The sequence below is a fragment of the Eufriesea mexicana genome, unplaced genomic scaffold (assembly GCF_001483705.2).
Source record: "Eufriesea mexicana isolate 0111107269 unplaced genomic scaffold, ASM148370v2 scaffold124, whole genome shotgun sequence".
Classification (NCBI taxonomy): domain Eukaryota; kingdom Metazoa; phylum Arthropoda; class Insecta; order Hymenoptera; family Apidae; genus Eufriesea; species Eufriesea mexicana.
The window spans coordinates 3806947-3828297 of NW_016908357.1; the positions used below are offsets into that span (position 1 = coordinate 3806947).

The following is a 21351-nucleotide window of genomic DNA, read 5'->3' on the forward strand; positions in this document are numbered from 1 at the left end:
CAGCAGGAACCACTTTCGATGCGATGTCGCGATATATTCAGTCGCATATCTGTGGCAGATTATACGACTAATTAGAACAGGCAGGTTTCTTACAGATCGTGGCCTAACCGGTCCATTTCGGCCAGCAGGAAGTCCACGTCCGCTTCCGTCACCGCGGCACTCGAGATAATGTTCCTGAAGAAGTTGGGTCGTCGATCGTCAGGTTGGTACCCGACCATCAGTGTGCCAGCTTGCATCATTCGACCCTTCAGAATGGGACAAATCTGCCAACAAATATTTTTCCTTTGCTTTTCCCTTGCTGTCGATTAATGCTTTAGTGCGAATGAAAAGAACTTTAAAAGGATTTAGATATAACGTCATTGACAAAGATTTGTGATGGAATATAGGTAATTAGGAAACGGTAAAGTAGGAATAAATGGAATCAGTCTCACATCTGCGAGGATCTTGATCCTCTCCGAAGTGTGTGGCATGTTCCTAACACGCATTGGCAGGTACCAGAAGCACACGTTCACCATTTCAGGTTCCAGTATCAGATAATACTTGTCAGGCATCTGTTTGATCCGTCTGACCATGTACTCTGTGAGCTCCATCAGTCGGTCCATGTGTCTCTCGAATCCTTCGGTACCCTGTGTCAAAAGAAACAGCAAACTTTGTCGTACAAATGCAATACTCTTTAACGATTAAGTACTATGAACCGTGAAATCCAAATGTCTGTCAAAAGCTTGCTTCAGAAATATTTTCTAAACTACGTTAATTTCGCGAATAGAGGAATCATTTTGTCTATGTTCTTTGGCTTCGTTCGATGCTCATGGCTATTTACCTTGGCTCGCCATTGCAGCCAGAGTTTGAAGATGTCATTATGGCGTCCACATTGAATCACTTTATCACCGGTGTCGTACTTCACGTCGTACAGCTTGTCTGTCATGAACAAATACTCGGCGGACATTTGGTTGCAGCTAATCAGCAGTTTCTGGAAAATAAAGAGGCGAATGCATCGCGAACGAGGGGAGACGGCACTCGTCTCGTCTGTTGTTCACTTTTTTCGTTTTCCCTGCTCCTTTCTCCTTTTCCAGCCCATTTTACGGATCACAATGAGCGTTTCGAGCCGCGTTCGGGAAAGTTTCTAATTGACAGGCGCGAAAAGGAACAAACGGAGAGACGGGTCCCGGTCGATATGAGAACTCAACTCATGCGCAGGAAGAGGGAAACTGAGGAATATTGAATTTACAAAATGGCGACTGCTACACCGCCATCCTTGCCGGCCGCCATTGTGCTCCACGATCTCGCGATCCGCAGCGTCTCGTGTCGTAAAAGTTAATTGAAAGCTTGCAGTTGGACGTCCGTACCTCGCGATTGTCCATTAATCCGCTTTTATGGGACGACATGAGAATTGCAGTGAAAGGGACGCTCCATACAGAGTATAAGAAAATTCAGGAAATTATGCCTCCACTCGCAGAAAATACTAAAACACTAGTGCTCGGTATATTAACGAATCATCGAAGTTTTAAAAAATAGATATGTCAAATTTCGAATATCCCTCGTAATTATAATTAGAATTTAATTCTAAATTAACCGCGTGTACGTTAGATAAAATTGGAAAATGTCAAATATCACTGACATTTTGGATGATTTACGGTTCTGTATTCACCCTTGCAACTCGTTACGATCCTTTAACCCGAAACTTGCGAAACCGATATTTCTCGGCCGTGCAAGGATAACGATATTAAGAAGAACGAAAGAACCCGGTAGAATTCTCCCTCGAAACGTTTCGCGGCAGCCGGTGCACGGAATTTTAATATCCGAAGGGGAAGTTCTGAGTTAGCAATAACCACGCAGGCGTGGGGGGATAAACCCTCGGGCAAACCGTCGCGGTACGGTCGGCAACATATGTTATCTCTTAGTTTAATTAAATTCCTGCAGTGCTGCGTTCCGACGTGTACGTCTAGCCCCTCGGAATGCAGCTACTGTTGTGTCATCACCCTTCCAGGAGCCCGGAATTTCGTTCAGCCCACGATCTGGAGCTGTCGATTTGCTCGTCCAGTTGATGCACATGCACGTGCACGAGACGATTGCGAAATATTTGCGCGAGCAATAAGACAAGTAGAACGATTAGCTGAAGACTTACGTCCTCTTTGAAGTGAATCGTCGAACACTGAAGCAACGCTCCCATGAGTTTGTGTGGGTTCCAGGTTACGGAGTCGGCTCTGTGAAGAACAACGGTATGAAAATTATTATTAAAATTTTCTTTACATTCTCTCGAATATTTTATAATTATTTAGAGGAAGAGGAGAATTCTTTCTTAAGAGAAAAGAGTATTGCGAAATATGGAAGTGTGACATCTCCGGATGTAAAATCGCTTTAATGACTGTCAAAAAGTTGAAGTATCGTGGAAAGGATTTAGACTCTGATTTAGATTTAACGACGGGGGATAATGGATCGGGAAATGCGGTTCGCGCAGATTTTATCGGCAACTTATCGAAGAGAGTAACGCGATGGTGGCTGAGAAAGGCGAGCGAGCTCAGCTGGTCGTCAAACGGTTATCCACTCCCACGGGGACCAATAGGGGATAAAATATGAGTTATTTTCCCTCCATGCCGCGCGGGGGTCCATCAATTCGAGAGAAGAGCTATTAATATAGCCACGGGATCGGATTTAACCCTCTGCTCCTAAGAGACACACCCTTGTGGTAAAAACTGCTAACCCTTCTTAATCCTTGCCGCGCCGAGATGCGAGGATCTGTATACTACTTGACACTAATTTCCGATGCACTTTCGAAACGTTCAACAAGTGTCACTCACCTTGCCATTTAAATTTCTTATCTTTCCTTGCTACACCACGATTCGCAACAAGTCGTGCAGAATTTCTCGAAGTATACGATATTTTATTTCAAATTAGGCTGGCGATAATTTTATATTTTTTATTTTTTCAAATGGAATCGTGCTTGCAAATGATAAGCATCGGTGTTTTAACCGTAGAATACAGTAATTATTCGAGGCTCTGTCGAAGTAGAATGAGACGTACGCGTGCGGACGAACGAAGTACGGTCGTCTGTTGGATGACAAACGTTATCGACACTTGGCAAGTGACACATATATCGTGACACTGTCCCTACTGTCTGTTGAATGCGCTGTGGATGATGCGAGGGTACTCGAGACCAGGAAAAGAGATTCGTGTCGACGACAGGCGTTTGCCATTAGTCACTCTTCTGCATCCTCTTCAGCGTACAAGTTTATCGTGCTGTTGTATCACTGGCACTTTCAACGACTCGTGACATTTCGTGTATTCCGCGAAACTCGCTATTCTCCACGAATTACTTCGCTATGCAGACGTACTCGGGATAATTCGTTAATTCGAGTAACAGAGAGATCGCGTTCGAAAACTGCCTCGTTTCTCGTGGATAAAACGAAGCTTCCCCAAGTGTGCCAATTTTTCATTAGTTAAAAAAGCTACCACTAAGAGTGTGCATAACGTCTGTACATAAAGCTCGAGTGATTAATGCGATTCGCAGCTGGGGCTGGCGCGTGCAGCACCCCTCCGTTCACTCTTAAATTCGTCCTAGGTGCCAACCCCAAAAGCCGCGCAATATATATTACGAGGGTTGCTAATTATCCTCCCTCCATCGGGAAAGGTGCTCGAGAAAAGAAACAATTTTCCAATCGGGGCTGCTAAACTTGTTACCCAATGAAGAAAAGTCGACGCAATTCCAAAAGTCCTTCGAATTAACGCCTGTGGGACCAAATAAAAATCCAGGCTTCTCCGATATTAACCCTTCAAGGACCGAATTATTTTACAAAAATATTAAATTTAATAATAAAATGAAATAAAATTAGAAAAATTAAAAAATTGCCGAATTTTTCAATTATCGCGAAGTATCGTGGCTAAAGAATTAATAATAAAATAACGATTTCCAAATAAATAGGAACAACTGTCATCGATCATCGAAAGAATTCGGAGCAATCGTACACCAGGGAATGGAGAATTCTCAGAGTGATCTAGGAAGGGTGTGAAATAAAAATACACGCGAAGGCTGGCAAACGCAGCACGCGACAAAGCTGTCGAATTCGCGAGAGAAGGACGCGAACTCTCGACTTCACTTCCGCCTGTAAACCTTGCTCATCCCGGGCACGTTTTATGCGTAATCATTTCTGACTTTGTCGCGACGTCGGAATCACGATTTTCCTACCCTCTCGCTCTCGCTGTGTATCTCCTTTTCGAGAGTCTGCACCGCCCTGTTCGAAGGATGAACAACGAGGGTGGTGGAGGAGGGGCGGCAGAGAAGACAGACAACGAGAGAATGAGGGAAGCTGTTCCCTTTGTACGAGTTTAATCCAGCATTGTCGAGGCACGGTCTTTTATTTCAGTCCCGCGGAAGGCTCGCTACGATGCGGCGGCGCGTCGATATATAAAGAGGAGAGTTCTGTTCTGCAAATGCGCTCCAGGGAACTGATCCAGCTGTTGCTCGTCCTTCGGACTTTTCGTTTGCCATTTTAATCAAGACCTTCACAGGAAGGAAGTCCTGGGGTACAGTCTGTGCAAGCAGGAAACCGGGATGACACGGGAATCTCCGGAGAACAGGGAATTTCGTTCGGATTTCGAGTTACCAAATTCCGTGGAACAGGGGAGAGCTTTGTATAACACGTTGTCGATGAAAGGCACGTAAATCGACGTTTTCCAATTTCTGAACAGCGCAGACAGCAGTCACGAATCGACGTTTCTCATTTCTCAAACGTATTCTCGTCTTTCATTTGCTCAAAAATCGAGCTCGCGTGAGAACGATCAAATTTTGCGTATGAATATAAATTTTTGATAATTTATAATTATTTTATTTATTTATTTGTAAACAGACTGGATACCCTTTATGTACATAACCGTGTAAACATAAAATTTCACCCGACACATAAAAGAAACAGAAGAACAAAGGTTTTATCATTTCTAGAAAGCCTGTGTATTTGTAAAATTTTTAAGTTATTGACGTTTAAAATTTCGTAGGGGATCGGTAAAGAAGTCAATGTTTTCATCTAATGTACGTGTAACTGTTAAGATACGCGTTATCGGATTTCGTTGGTCGTATTTGGTTTTGACGTTATTTACGTAAAAACATGATCTAGTTCTAAGCTTATTGGTCGGTGCTTAGAAGATGATCTATTCTAGCAAAAATGGATAATCGATATGATTGTTAACTCTTTGACTGCCACACCGAAATCACATGCTTTGCTCAGGACGTCATGAGAGTGCACCACTAGATACAAGACTTGTTCTAATATTTCTTTGATGTTCTAATAAAAATTTTTAATTGCTCAATGGAGCACTTTTTATTTCAAAGTATCTTCTAATTAGCGGTTATATTCAAAATGAACTAACTATCAATTTTCATTCAATGTTGTTCAATGCAGTTCGAGTAGTTCAAGCACTCCCGTCACCAATGACCACCATGGCGTTACAGGAGAAACCGTGGCTGGTCATATATGCCCAACACGATCAATTTTCATTCAATGTTGTTCAATGCAGTTCGAGTAGTTCTAGCACTTCCGTCACCAATGACCACCATGGCGTTACAGGAGAAACCGTGGCTGGTCATATATGCCCAACACGGCAGTCAAAGTGTTAATAAAGTTAAAAATGAAGCCTTGGTCAGCAATTTTTCTACAGTGCATCGACAACGTTTATGCGCTTTCGAAGATCCAAGATTCTCAATTTTATCTTCGAATAGAAACACGGTTTACTAGTCGAAGCCTCACGAAGCTCCAGAAATTCGTATCATGCGATAGGGAATTAGTATTAATACGTGGACTCGAGGATTTGGTCCTTCGTGGAAGAAAGGGACGCATTGTTCGCGGAAGAACCTCGAGGTGCGTGTGATTACTATTCCGTGTCGCAGAAAAATTCTGAATACACTCCGCGATGCGTAGGGGCAGTGAGGGTGCTCGATATTTCTGCATCCTCTAAACTGGAGGATGTTTGCGTGAAAATGATTTTCCCGGCGGGCCTCGTGCCACTTTTTTTCGGGTCACGGACTGTCTGGCGTTGAACGAAGGGAGCAGATGCGGCCGGATGCAAATCGTGGATTAATCTCGCCAACCCCATCTGAGCTACCCCCGAATCGGCCTATCCCTGACCCCCATTGCAGCGCGAGGGGTCGGACATCGCTTGTCTACGCGGCTGTACATGCGAAAGTTCGCATGTGTCGAGGACAGGAGTCACTCCTTTCAATCGACCCTCGATTTCGCGGATTACGACACTGTGCAGGAATAGCCGGCAGGTATCCTGCTTCCGCATCGATTAATTTATCCTGAGTCTAATTTTTGGCTCCATTTCAACCCTGCGACGTTCACCACAGATTTCTTTAAATCGGGGAATTTTCACGTGTCTTATATCGCATTTTACGTTATGTATAATAATTTCTACGAAGTTCAAAGTATTTTCTACGTTCTCATCCAAGGTGAGACTTTGAAATGGGACCTTGGAAAACTTGCGAAAAAGCTCTATCGATTTTATCTTTCGTGCACGCGTGTGTGTATATTTCCTGAGTGACTCCATCAAACTAAGCCTCAATAAACTATAAAGTACGAGGATTAAGCCACCCCTGAATGGAGCACGCGTGGAGGTGTCTCTGGTTGATGGCGAAGAGACTCGACAAGGAGGAAACTGGTTCTTTGTTAGGGCGAAAGTGCATTGTGATTCTAAGAGCAGTAGTTGGAATAATATTTCCCTAAATAGTCTTTCGATATTCTTTTCACTCACCGTTCGATGCCTTTCATCCTGGGATGCCTGTATTTCCTCGAGAGAAGCAGTCCACCACCCCAAGCCGCCTGAGAAGAAAGTGTCTCGTGAAACAAAGAGAAACGTTTTATCAAAGACTTGGTAAGCGTTGACTCGCAAAGCCCAGATTTTCCAAATTTTCCCCTAATTTAGCCCCTTGAAACTACCCGTCGGCTACGTGGCGATTCTCACATTTATTATTTACGTTAAGGCTCTTACGCGTTTGGCATTTATCGTTCGAACGCTGAACCGATTTGAATAAGCTGTCTGGCTAAGTGGAAATCTCTGTCGCCCTTGTCTAGCTTCGAAACACTTTCATCCTCGATGTTATATACGTTAAATTAGCCGATCTAACGCGATTCTTAATTTTATAAGTGTGATTAACTATTATAGGCTGTCTATTCTCTGTCAAGAGCGTGCTTCGTGTTCCCTGTTACACTCCTGATGAATATATTAATATTCCGTGTAATTTTATTTGGATTTTCTTTGATGGGTAGTCGATTGGTCATACTTACGTCGATGTGCAGCCAGAGCTTGTGTCTCTGGCAGATATCAGCGATTTCTGGAATAGGGTCGAATGCTCCGATGACGGTCGTTCCCGCGGTAGCGTTCACGAAGAAAGGGATGTGTCCTTTGGCCTTGCGTTCCAGAATCAACTCCTCCAGCTTCGACGGAATCATGCGACCTCGGTCATCGCTGGGAACCATTACGCAGTTGTCTGTTCCCAGGCCACAAACAGCGGCGCACGACTTCACCGAATAGTGGCACTGTTCGACAAATTAAGAAATCTTTAATTTTTCGCTCATACATACCAAGAAAGTTGAGAGAATATGGACAACGAGCAAGACATCTCTACAGCGAGGGAAAGAAGCGGAATAAGACGTACCTGGTCAGACGTGAACATAACGAGCTGTCCTCCAATAGCAGAGAGCCCTCGTTCCTTGTACGCGGGGAACATTTTGTGTCTAGCAGCGAGGAACGCGTAAAGATTGCTGATAGACCCTCCAGGGGCCAGGATGGAATCGCCACAGTTCCAGCCAATCAGCTCCCTCATCTTCTGAAGCACCACGTGCTCCATCAAAATGAACACCGGTGCGATTTCGTACGTAAACATGTTCGTATTCGCCGTCGCTGTTAGCCACTCGCCAGCCATCGAGACGAGGTCCAGGCCACAGGATAGTTGATTGAAGAAATGCGGGTGACCTGGAATGAACCGAAACAGGAAGAGGAATTAGTCAAGAATTATCCTTTCTCTATCAGCTAAACGTTTCATTTGAAATTCTCCAAGGAAATGCTTCCAATTTAAACAATTGTACCGACGAAACAACCCTCTCGTCGTGAGAAAACAGATTCAAATTAATTGTTCGCCGCCACGAATCAGGGCTGATGTTCTAATTCCCTTGAAATCGTGATTGTTCGCAGACGGAGTCTAATGGCGGGGCAATTAATAACAGCGACGTGGCACGTGGCCAAAAATTATGTAGCGACGTTCGTGGCACCGACAGCGAGGATCGACGTTGAAGGCACGAGGATAGAAAGAGGGAAGAGAGCTTTAAGCTGCTCGCTGAGTACGTTGTCATCCGCTCTGCTGAACATCGCGCCAGGATCAGGGTTAATGCTTCTGTTCGATGGGAGTCTGCCTTCTGATGCCAGCCTGGGGGAACAAGTGCTCGGACTCTACTGTTTCTTCTGTGGCAAATGCATCGTCGGGTTGAATTTTACCTTTCTAGTCGATAAATAAATCCATTTCGAGACAGTAACTTTCACCCTATTTTTAGTAAATATTCGATCCTTTTGATATATTCAGTGGGTTCATCACGTGTCACTCTTCTTAAATTTTGAGATTTGAGAAGGAAAGCGATAATGTTTATTGAAAAATAAATTTTTATACGAGAGGGAAGTCTCTTGTAACGCATGATAAAAATTGATGTTTCCATGAAGCAGGATTTTTGGTCACCCCTCGAACCCATATCCTATCATTCTCTAAAATAACGTAGATCCCTTGATCCCGAGAATTGATGGATCCACTCCATTGAATATCCGGCCACGAAAAGACTTTTTCCCCCGGGTGCACGATAACCTTTGCAACCTTTGATAACCAATGGCCATACTCGGCTAGTTTCCGGGCGAAAGCTCCACTGTTGCACTACGTGTTTCGGAAAACGTTGTTCCCTCGGTATTAAGACCAAAGACGCGAATGAGAAGTTCGAGGGTGGTGTCTGGACATTTTAATCTCGCGGTATTACGTAGTGATTGACGTATGACGCCAGTCGTTCAGGGGCTAGACCCCTTGGCACATCTGGAACTGTAACTTAGAGCTTTTACTGGCTGCAGAGTCGAGTAATCGTTTGGTGTTCAAGATTCTTTCAACAAACTTTTGCTGTCTAATAATAAAAACGAAATATCGACATTTTTATTATAGAATGTTACTCGTGAAATTAATATATTAATCATTTTGATCTATGATCACTATAATAAAACTTGTATAATAAACAGTAAGAAAGTTAGCAAGTAAAGAATGCTTACAATTTTACTTCTACTTCGTTCAACAAACTTTTATTGCTTTCGATGATAAAAACGAAATATCAACATTTTTATTATGGAATATTAATCATGAAATTAATATATTAACCATTTTGATCTATGATCATTGTAATGAAATTTGTACAATAAACATTAAGAAAATTAGCAAGTAATGAATGGTTACAATTTTACTTCTACTTCCTTCAAGAAACTTTTGCTGTTTTTAATGACAAAAACGAAATGTCGACATTTTAATTATAGAATATTAATCATGAAATTAATATAATTAATATAAATTAAATTAATATAAATTTTGATCTATGATCACTATAATAAAATTTATGCAATAAATAATAAGAAAATTAGGTTACAATTTTACTTCTACTTCCTTCAACAAACTTTTTCTGTCTTTGATGATAAACACGAAATATCGACATTTTTATTATAGAATATTAATCATGAAATTAATATATTATCTATTTTGATCTATGATCATTGTAATCAAATTTGTACAATAAACAATAAGAAAATTAGCAAATAACGAATGATTGCAATTTTACTTCTACTCTTACTCGTACCTCTCTCATTTTCTCCACCTCGAATTACCATTTACCATTTCCCCATACCCTTTGTCTCCATAGAAATTACCATAACCAAGAAAACAGCCAAAAGTGCTTATCTAACATTTTTTCTCTATTCCCACAATGTGAACCAGCACAACCAGACACTCGAATCTCCGGAGACTGGAGTGTATATCACGACACAAAAGTCCACCCCAAAACGAGATATCGGGCAGCGGTATCTGAGCCGTTTGTCGCAGTGTTATTCGCAATTATCTTGGTCCGTGGATCGTGGCACGCGTCCGGTTCTGGGGTGTGCAACAAGACGTCTCCCTTTCTCTGTCTCTCCCCGATTTTTCCAAGAGTATCGTGCTCCAGCGGCTCCAGCCAAGGGTGGTGGAGGGTCGATGGTCCGAGGAGCCCGCATTTTGCGCGTCACACGCGTCGCTGCGCGACTAGATTGTTTGCAGAGGCTCTCAAACCGGCGCAGAACCGGGGAAAAACAAACTATTCCGACCAGCTGGCGGGATAAGCCGATTTCGAATCGCGGGGAACACCGCGGGTTTCGGGAGAACTATTCCGCGGCAAGTTTAGGCTCCACCTTTGAGTAGAAATTGCGAAAGTTTCGATCGTAGTCGAATGCTTTCGCTCGTGGAAACGAACGTGGAAAATGAGCGCGGAAAGGGCGGAAGTGAGAGAAGATTGAATGGGCCTTGCAGAAATTCCAAGTTCGAAAATGTGAAAAGTTTCGCGGTATGAGTTGCGCGTGCTTTTTAAAACCGTATGATATTTCAAAGGCTTCAGAGAGGGATGCAACGACGATGGAATATCGGGTGCGACGCGTGTTTCGTTTGTAGAAAGATAGGAAAAATAAACACCGGTGCAATGTGCGGATCGAGATAAGCCAGGCAGGTTGGCGTATTATGCAGATTTAAGGGTATGTTAATTCTGCACGGAGCTGCAGGGATTTTCGAACCGGATCCCCTTAGAGTCCTTTGCATCGCCGCAAAGTAATGGCAAAATAGAGGCTGGTCTCTTAGAACTAATGGAGGGCAATTTTCTTTTCCTCGCGATCCTCCTCGGTCTTGCCTAAATCAATTCTGTCGATCAAATATTACACTCTCCAAGTTTCTATTTTATTTTTCACCGAATGTGTAATATCAGCGAAGTAAATTGTATGAATAAATTGTATGAATAAATTGTATAATTAAGGTTTTACTTGAAAGATTTATTAAAAAGATATTTATCGTGAATCTGTGGTAATTAACTTCTTATAAATCCTGGGATTAAAATGTGTGATCGTAATTGAAGTAATTAGTACTTGCACGTTCGATACCATAGATTCCACGATTTGTTTCTTCCACTGGTTTGCTCTTACGAGCAATTACAACGTCAGAGGGTATCATTTTCCGACTAATTTGCCCTTTTTCCCCACGCGGGAAAGAGAACGAGAACAAGTTTCATCGTGGAGAACCTGCTCGACGCAGACGTCGGTAATATATTATAGGGCTTAGGATTTGTATGAAGAGAAGTGTGTAACCCTGGCTTAACGTTAATGCCGTGCAATCAATCATATGGCTAGAAAGAAAAACATTTCCGAATGTAGTCTTGAACTTGGTCTTAAGCAAGGATGGAAGGATACGATCTCGCGCGAGTGCCATACTCTTCCAAAGACCAACAAAATTATTTTAATTCAATTTAATGTTATTTTCTTCTATGCTAAAATACTTGAAACATTTAACCCTTTGGACTCGAAGATTTCTTCGTTGCGAAGATGCAATTCGAGGCTCTTCTTAGATTTTTATTAGCTCACTGATACTCTTTATGCTATAATTAAAACAAGAAAATCGCGAATTTGCGTGAGAAACGAACGAATAGAGTAATTTTATTTCGATGTTCTTAATATAATTATCATCATCCATTATTTAAGTTATAGCATTCAAACAAACGGTGACTGAGGATCACCTCCCGAGTGCAAAGGGTTAACAATCTGTAACTCGTTGTTCTACGATTCAAGTTCCTATGGCAAGTACCATAATGAACAGCAAAGTCGGTGACATGTCAAGCCATATCGTGTGGATGTGACGAAGAATAACTGAGATGAAATGAAATCGGCGAAATTTATCCACGAATCTAATCCATTGTTTACCTAGGACCCTATTTACAAACCACGTCTCGTACCCGTATTACTCATGTTTGGACCGATTTCCGTACCACGAGTCTCGCACGATACTGTAAGCGAAAGGGTTAAAGACGACAGAAAATCTAACAGAACATGCATAATCTGAATTAAAATCGTCGATGATCAAAAATGTACATTCCTCGACCCACGTCTATCATAATGTTCCGATATGATTTTCGGCCATGATTTTCAGAGCGTGAATTCCATTGTTCCCGCCGTATCATCGCGGTGAAAATACCGGTCGTATGACGTACCAACTACGTCCCGTGACGAAACGATTTCTGCATACCATAGCTAGCTATCGATACCAATTTAAATTCCAATGGACGCGGCCGATGCTTTCGCGCCGAAAGTTCACGAAGGGTTCACCCTAGTGCGGTCCCGTAGCTACCCCCGCTTTACTCGCCCCTATTTGCTATTTCTCCCGACCCTCAGGCGAGGGAAAATCGTGTAGAAATGGCTCTTAATTACACCGATCCTATTGAATTCACCACCCTGCGCGGTGGTGCCACGTGCGCTAACGTTACAACGGTGTTTTTCGACGGTCACGGTTTGTATTCTCTTTTCCCTATTTTTTTCCCCTTTTTTCGTTCTCCACCCGTTCGCGAATTCCGAGGGTTTTTCGGCGACAAAGAGAGGCAAAAGTGTTAAAGAGTGAAACAGTAACTTGGTCCAGGCTACGAGAAATTGGGACGAGAGTTTACAATTGGAAATTGCAAGTTGATGCTGGTGATTTGACCCTTTCTCGTGCGTTCCACTTGTCCACGAACTTTTCAGAGGAAATCATTCCCCTGTTCTTCCTGCAACCGTGCCAAGTTTTCTCTCTCGACGTGGAGAAATTCGCTGTTCGTCTAGATACTGATGGAGATTCTCGGAGGAAAGATTCGATATCTTTCTCTAGATCGCAGGAATTTTCAATTTGCATCATTGTATCGTCTCTCCGGATAGACAGCGTATCCTCTTCGATAAACGTGAATCAATCACGAACGTCAATACCCCAGCTGTACCTCAATCAATCAAGATCTCCACGCGTATCTAGCTATTAATTTCCTCCGACGACGAGATACGAAGTTATGCGAATTTTAACCTTAACCTTAATTCGCATAATCTCGATCCTTTCTATCTACCTCTTTCACGTATTTCTCCACGTATTAAATTTTGTTTTGATTATTTAAAGATTTCACCGTAAACAATTTTCACTCTCCAAGCACTTGAAGTTTGTCAACATTCCCTGGTATCATTGCTCTTTTTACCATGTTATACTTCAAAAGACTATCATCGACGTTCTTATCGTTCTTATATTAATCAATATTAATTTCCTCCTCCGCCGAGATACGAAATTATGCGAATTTTAACCTTAACCTTAATTCGCATAATCTCGATCCTTTCTATTTACTTCTTGGTCCACGTATTTCTCCACGTATTAAATTTCGGTTCGATTATTCAAAGATTTCACCGTGAATAATTTTCACCCCCCAAGCACTTAAAGTCCGTCAACATCCCCCGGTATCTTTGCTCTTTTTACCATGTCATATTTCAAAAGACTATCATCGACGTTCTTATCATCCAGTACCCCCAAAAATATTTTCCAACGTATCTTCGATCAATCGATCCCTCAGCTGAAGGGGGGACGGTTCCTTTCAGTGTCGCGGCCGGTCAGATCTACCAGGAGGGAATCTCGTGGAGCATAATCTAATAACGACTTTTTGTAGGCACGTATACATCCTGCACGCGTCCTTCTATACACAGGGGTGGCACGTCACCCTGTCCACGATCCTCTGCATCGACGCTCGCTACCAGACAAGCCTGATTTCTGGCCTAAGTTCGGTTAGCCCTCTTCCATTGTGCATTAGCATCTATTCAAGCTGGTAATCGAATCCTGCCGAGATAGCGAACTTTCGCGGGGGATTTGCGGTTGACTTTTGGCATTTCCTCGACCGAGACACTCGGTAGATTCGCCAACTCGTGACTAGATTAACGCCTTCGTCTAAAATCCTGCGACCGGTGCTGGTTGCAAATTTTTCCACTTGAAAATTTGGTACCCGGAATGACAGGGTAACTTGGAAATAAAATTCCAACGTGGAATTTAAATACTTTTAATTTTCAATAAATTTAAGGGATGTTCGGAGCTTCGAGTTCCAGGTTTCCTTATTTTATTTTTATTTCCCGAAGAAAAAGGTGTTCCTAGAAGGTTTATGAGACTGGAAATTGTGTCCTACTCATTTTGAGAATAAAGGAACGTAGATGGGCGCGCAGATAGGACGCGGGTTTTTTATTTCAGTTATCGTCAACCCCTCGCTCATTTATCACGTGCACAAGGGCAACGTGTATATTTCGGGGGTTGAAGCGGACGGAAAAGCTCAGGAAGTTTCTCTAGCCACCTTATCTCCGCCCCGAGAGCGCGTATGCTAAATTGAATATGAAATTACGTGGCTTATCGCCCTCCCGAATGCAAGGAAGTGCGATAGGACAGTGTTAAGCGATTCCATGCTAGACATCATCCCCAATTTTCCCATAGTTTTAGCCTCCAATAATTTTCGTTGAGGTTTAACGACCGTAGGCTACCATTCGACGACGTTACTCGCTTTTAATTATCTGAAATCGATAATTACGATAAAATTAATAGTCAACTTACCAGTTTTAACTTGGTACTTCAAGGTGGTGGAACAGTCGATGAGAAGTTGCTGGAGAGTCAAGCCGGTGTCGGGAATTTCGAGATCCAGGAGACGCATCATGTCAGCGGGATGATGGAAATCGAGCACCTTCGCGTTTCTGTCGTTGGTAGACTTAATGAAATCCAACAGAATATCCACCACTTTCATCAGGAACTCCCTGGTTGCCGGATAACCTTCGGCATTGTGCGGCAGGATATCTGAGAGCAATAAAATGACACGTTCGAGTAATTATCTACGCCTTCAGCCCCTATCTTTTTATCTACATTGCGATCATGTAGAATATATACCTTCCTTAGTATCTTCAAAATTATCGACAACAATTTCATATATTTTATGTATACTTTCTCTTATTTATCAAAATAATTTTCGCGTCTTCAAATTTTCGTCAGAATTTTATAATTTTATAATTTATAATTTAATATAATTTTATATATATATAAATATATATAAATATAATGTAAATTTATAATAATTTTATAATTTCGAAGATGTTAAGGCGATGGAGAAACGTTTGAAACGTACAAGCTACGACACTGATCCGAATAACTTCGATCGAAAGAATCGCATTGGTGGCTAATTGTCTACTAATGACTCTCTAATTGTTATAATCAAGTGAAATCTCTTCTACGACACCGATCAATCTGATACCGTTTTATCGAGCGTCCATTTCGTGGGCGCTCCGTCGTTTCGACCTACCGCCGGTTCTCCGACTTCCTTCCCAGAAAACGTCAATTATTAGAATGATTTCACCTCATCAAACAATTGAAAGTATAGACCTATATTGACACACTCTCACTTGTTTGGTGGGATGATACCATCTCACATCGTCGTCCTCTTCATCTTCTTCGTCCTCCTCTTCGTGTCTTAAGTCGCTGACGAGTGACTCGTTTCTCTGTTTAAAATTTTTCATGCAATTTCGTGCACGAATAATTACACAGAAAGGAGATGCATGCGATTACGAATATCGTGGTGCAATGAAAATGCGTGATTCTCGAAAATTTGCGAGATTTATTTTGCAGTGTACTAGCTAATAGAACATCGGTGTATCAGGAAACAGAGTTTCAGTGTGAAATGAATTTGAGACGCGAAATCATGTCCCAAGATGGTAATTTTTAGCTCCGCCTCGACGGAGATAACGAAAACCTTCTTCCGTGGGACATTTCAATGTGCTTGTGGCAAATCCTCGGTAGATTGAACTGTCCCATAGTCGCGGGCTAACCATAAAGTATCCCGCCGAATAAACCACCCTTCGTTTCCCATTGCGTGAAGAAAATCCCATGGATAAACAGAGCAGAGACTCAGCATTTGCGCTTTAAAGTCATTGTTTTACTAGTGCCGCAGTAACAACAACTGACTGAAAACTTCAGCTTAAAAATAACTGTTTAAAAAGAATCATCGTGTGAATTAAAAATGAAAGATTTTACACAATCCTTGAACAATCTTATTGATAAATAATTTACCAAAGATAGACGTGTATGCAGGAGGAACGCTGTAAAGCCTTTTCGAATAGACAAGTGTATTTTTCAATAATCACGAGGACGATGAATGAGAATCGAATGGGAAAAGAAGGGTGCGTGGACCTTATGGTGAATCGTTCTGAGCCCATGGTTAGACAAGAGAAATCCCTAGCTTCCAGGGGCTCTGCTTCGGCTAATCCAGCTCTATCAATCTAACGTCCAAAAAGACCTACAGACTCTCCTTCTTTTCGAGCTTCACGGCACTTTCGATGGAACCAGTGATCAGACGGAGCGAATACTCGAATCCTGTCTAATCGATAGAGAAAGCATACGTGGAAATTAGCCTTGGCAATTATGATTAAATCGTGCAAGAAAGAGAAGCATTAAACGCATGCGGCTTCGACCGTTGGCTGAAATACAGACTCTAGCTTGATCTACGTGGAACTTGCACGCCGTTTGGCACCAGATGCACCGGACCCTCGGTTCGTGGCTTTAATCAAAGCGCCTTCTAGGGGCTGTTACACGGGGCAATTAGTTCCAGCGATTTATAAGCGGGATTACGGGGTTAATTTATAGTAACGAGTCGGAATAAACACGAGGCTGCTCGAATCTTCGTGAAACGTTTGCAAATATTTCAAAACGAATCCTCTGTAATTAATTCTCAATCTAAATAATACAATTTTTCTGTCAAAATTTATTAATTTCTAATTCCAGAGAGAAACAATCGATTTCTGTCATTCAGAAAGTATCTTAGGCTCAATTTTTCGTCTCGAAGCTACTCTTATCGGTATCCAACACTTGCCGAAGTGTAAACAGGTTCCCTGCAACAAACCCTTCCGCCCTTTCTGTGGCGTGTAATCTGTCCTCAGCCACTCGTCGGCTGCGAGCCTCTTCAGGCCGATTCTAAATCCTCTATTATTATGCACCCTTTCGAACCGCGAGCCTTACGAAATCAGGACAATATTGTGACTCCTGGATTTCATTCTCGAGAAGCCAAGGCTGACTTTGGACTCAAAGCACGCGAGAAAATGCCCCGATGTAAAAGATAATTCGCTTAGATTCGCGATGAAACGAGGGACCGGAGATATAGGAGCAAGTAGACGCGGACGGTACGTAGTCAGACACGGCGCGAATTCGTCACGGAGGACACTAGCATTTGGTATGCAATAAATTGGTCCTTGCTATTACTTTCCAAGCTGTAAACTGCGATACAGACACTCGTTGATATAATTTAAAGCGAGTAATTAAAAGAAAATTAAAAGAGATGCGATACAAGGAAAAGAATTTAATTATTACCGAAGTACCTCTGATAATTGAAATTAGGATACTGGAAACTCATTCTAGATTAATTTGACACAAAGTTTGTAAAATACAGAGCATGCAACGGTATCGCGAAGATGATAGAAGGATATTCAATCGAACTTACCCGAATATTTCAAGTTACAGTGCTCCCTGGAGAGCGAGTACGTGTTTTCGGAACTCATTAGTCTGGTTGGCGAGTGTGTCCGTGCAAAATTCTGAAATTCACAATAAAAATTTGTGTCTCTGGAACGAACAAACGTGACGCAACATTCACCATAGACGTAACATTCCGTAGTATAATCTCGAAGTGCAAATCTAATTTAACAGCAAAGAAATAGTCTTCGAAACCTGTTCGTCGAACGAAAGTAGTAATAGTAAAAGCTTTCAGAACAGACGCTTTTCTTTCAAGCAACGATTAGTAAAATTATAGCGTTCCTCGACTAGGAAATAATAAAGAAAGAAAAAGGAAGAAAAATAACAGAGTTAAGGAACAGATACGTAGCGATAATCACGAAATGAAGAGAAAGAGAGAGAGAGAGAGACACGATGAATGGCGTGCAGCGAGATGGGAATGCCTTACATATAAGTATTCCTTGATCGCTGTGATTTTAGTGCCGATCATTTGCACATTGTCCATGTCTCTGCTTGTGCCCCTCGCCTCAGTTCCTACAACAGTCAACAACAGTGTCCGCTTCAGTGTCGAGCTTTCCGAACAACTTTCGCGCTTCTTTTATATTTTGTATTCCAGCGAGAGCTTGACAGAAATTGCACAACTGCGAAGCAGAGAATTAAACGCCGAAGGAACACGGCAGGCCGAGCGACCAAAGAAACATGGACAGAGAGCATTTTCTTTTCGTTTCGATTTTTCTTTTTTTTTTTTTTATTTCATTTTTTGCGGTTCTTTCTCAACTTCCGGTTCCCGAGAACCGCGTCGCTGCTCTCTGAACCGATCGACTGGTCCTTGGAGCGTAAGAAGGTAAGCGATAGATCATCCTGAAGAGATCAGACACTACGGATCACTTTATTGAAGGAGAGTAATTAAAACGTGGATCAAAAAGATGCGGGTTACTGATGACAGAAAGGAGAATTTCGCGAGCAGCTTTCATTCGCGTTAAAATAGAAGAGATCGATGGAACGTACCCAGGAGCGTACAATTTTTGTATCAACCCTCCAACCGTGTATTATAAAACTGAATCCACCCGAGTCATTCCTAGGTACCTTTCCATCGGGCCACAAATAAGGGATGAAGCGAGAGTGAGGAGTGAAAGCAAGAAATTAATATCTCCGATATAATAACCAATAATCGAGAGGGTTTCGAAAAGGAAAGCAACTTCAAATCCTCCGCCAAAATTCCAACCCCTCTACAACCTCTTCGATCATTCAAAACCAACCCTACAAGGTATAGGCAAATTTTCAAAACCCTCTCAACTATTTGGCTAAACGACGAAAGCGGAGAACCACGCTGACAGAAAGAAAGGGTTGCAACAAAGGGTTGTTTCCAAGGAAGCACTCACCGATTCCTTCCTATCTCCTCGAGGGTGTTCGAGCACAGAAGCGGTCTCGCTCTCGCGAACAGGGGATGGAGCGGTCCTAACGTTAGAAGGACTCGAGGATGGATCGACGATAGACTGGTGAAGCGACGACGGGCTTCGGGGTGGTTTCCAAGGGACTGCTTCCAGCCGAAAACGCCTGGACGACTCTCGAGCCTCGGCCTGACTCGGCCTGCCTCGAGTCTGCCTGACCCAGTTTCTCTCTCTCGTGCAACCCACGCAGCTACCCCTCGTGTCCAGCTGGCGGGGGTTGTTTTCGCGTGGGCGGAGTCGACAAACCTTCGTCGTATGCAAGAAACGAGGGATCGACCACGAGGGTGGCCTCGTAGGCGTGTCGAAGCCTAGCCAATCCCTGGTCGAACGTCACGCTGACGTCAGAGGGTGGTATGACGTATCGTTCGTCGCTCTACCTTATCTGTTTCCTCTAGCCTCGAGATACGAGGCGCCTCCGCGTGCGGTTTTCGCCACAGGGATGCCTCGGCACCGCGTCCCTTTTATATGTTTACGAATGTACTCCAACGTGCAACCGATGGGGTCCAAGGGAGCTACTTAGCCGCGAAATCTCTGGCACGCTTGCCTGTTACCCGAGAATACGAGATGCTACCAGAGGATGCTGTGGCTTCCGGTGCACGCGCAGGTTCCTCGAGATCGTTTCCATGCCGATTTTTATAGACAAGTCGTGCAATTTTTTGCCGAGAGGTGAACCAAAATAGACGAAGTATGATCCCCTGTGAAAATATGTTACCCGGATTTCCTTCAAAATTCAACGATCCTGTATTCGGAATACAAGAATAGGTACGTAAGTAGGTACATAGGTGATCTCTTTTGGACTAATACGAATTGAACAACGGGATTACGGGATTGATATTACGGTATGTATCGAGGATTCTTAGAGACGAGGATCTCGAGGAATTCAAATTATCCCTCGGTTAAAGAGATTCGAATTGCCAGGACGAAGCATCCTGAAGAATTCATGGCGCGTCCGTGACTCGTTTAGCGCCGGAGGTATCAACGGACACGATTCTCGATATCGATGTCCGACATCAGCCACCCTCTCGGTGCTCTCTGCCTCTTAGGCGGAAAAACAACCGGTGGAACGTGAAAGGCGGGAACAAAAAACCCGATTGCCGATTTCTTTCGCGGAAAATGTCGCGACGCATGCGTTTCTTGTCTCGCTTCCTCCGAGGAACTCGACGACTCGACGAGTCCAAGGATGAGAAAGAGAGAGAGAGAGAGAGAGAGTGAGTGAGAGATAGAGAGGAAAGGAATAGGGATGCCGAGAGAATGACAAACGGAGGAAGAGGAAGAGACACAGAGGCAGTCGGGGTGGAGAGGGCAGGAAGGACAAAATGGACGGCAGCCAATCGGATGGCGGGACAAAATGGCCGACGGTGAATTTAATCAATACTTCCTCCGTCCTTCGCGCGAGGGTGGAGGACAGGGCAAGACCCAGAATGTGCCAGGGACGTAACAACTCGTCGTCGAGTGAACGTAATCGCGTCATTGAGGTCGATACACCTTGTCGCTTTCTCGTATGTTCCTCAGACACCCGTTACATCTGCCGGAGAATATGAGTCTCCTTTGTTAACCACGCTCGCCTTGTCTCTCCGTTATGGTTGCTCGTCTTCGTGTAAAATCGTCCGTAAACTGCTTCCAAAAGCAGGACGTTTATTCGTGGAGAACAACAGCTTTGTTGATCTTTCGCTTCCCTTTGCCCGATAATTCGTAACCTCGTTCTTCACTGAACGACGCGATACCTCGCGATTTCGATTATCTCGTTACCTCAGGAGCATAACAAGCTTCGCGATGATAAATGGTCGAGTGGCAATTTTATCGCCAATTCGCTAAAAAGCGTAGTTACGATCTTTGTAAGATAAATTAGATAATTTATTTACATAATTGAAATTAGAAATTTATTAGATAATCGAGACTTTAATTTGATATCGTTGAGGAAAGGAAAAGAAGACTTATTTCATCGTCAGTCTTTAACGCTAGATTCACGAATCCAATCAAACTTGCTGGTACCAGATTTTCTATTCTTGCAATAATTAAAAATATATACCTGTTCTCGGCGCATCGAATATCCCCTCATTTTCAAGTAGAACTGTAATTATACATATTTCTTTATCTTCATCGTGATACTAAAATTAATATTATCTACTGAGATTACAATCAGATAAACAAATATCAGTAGCCCTAATTGATAGTACTCTCTTCTTCCGATTAAACGTAAGAACAAGAACCGTGGCTCAATATTAAATAAATAAATTTTAGCGTCTCAGAACGATCTCGTTATGTTTCAAATATAATACTAATTGCAAAAGAAATATGGTTCAAACCCGG

At 42.8% G+C, this 21351-nt stretch overlaps 1 protein-coding gene across 1 annotated transcript; it reads right to left on the minus strand.

Moving 5' to 3' along the window:
- Nucleotides 1-6: 6 nt before the first annotated feature.
- On the minus strand, nt 7-19045 carry Gad1 (glutamate decarboxylase). Its single transcript, XM_017911086.1, has 11 exons — nt 18973-19045; nt 18039-18124; nt 17583-17673; nt 14660-14896; nt 7646-7962; nt 7275-7526; nt 6742-6809; nt 2126-2204; nt 821-970; nt 432-626; nt 7-263 (listed from the first exon to the last, which is right to left on the minus strand). Exons 2-11 carry the CDS (start codon nt 18093-18095, stop codon nt 90-92), a joined length of 1620 nt encoding a protein of 539 aa, XP_017766575.1. The 5' UTR covers nt 18096-18124; nt 18973-19045; the 3' UTR covers nt 7-89.
- Nucleotides 19046-21351: the final 2306 nt, after the last annotated feature.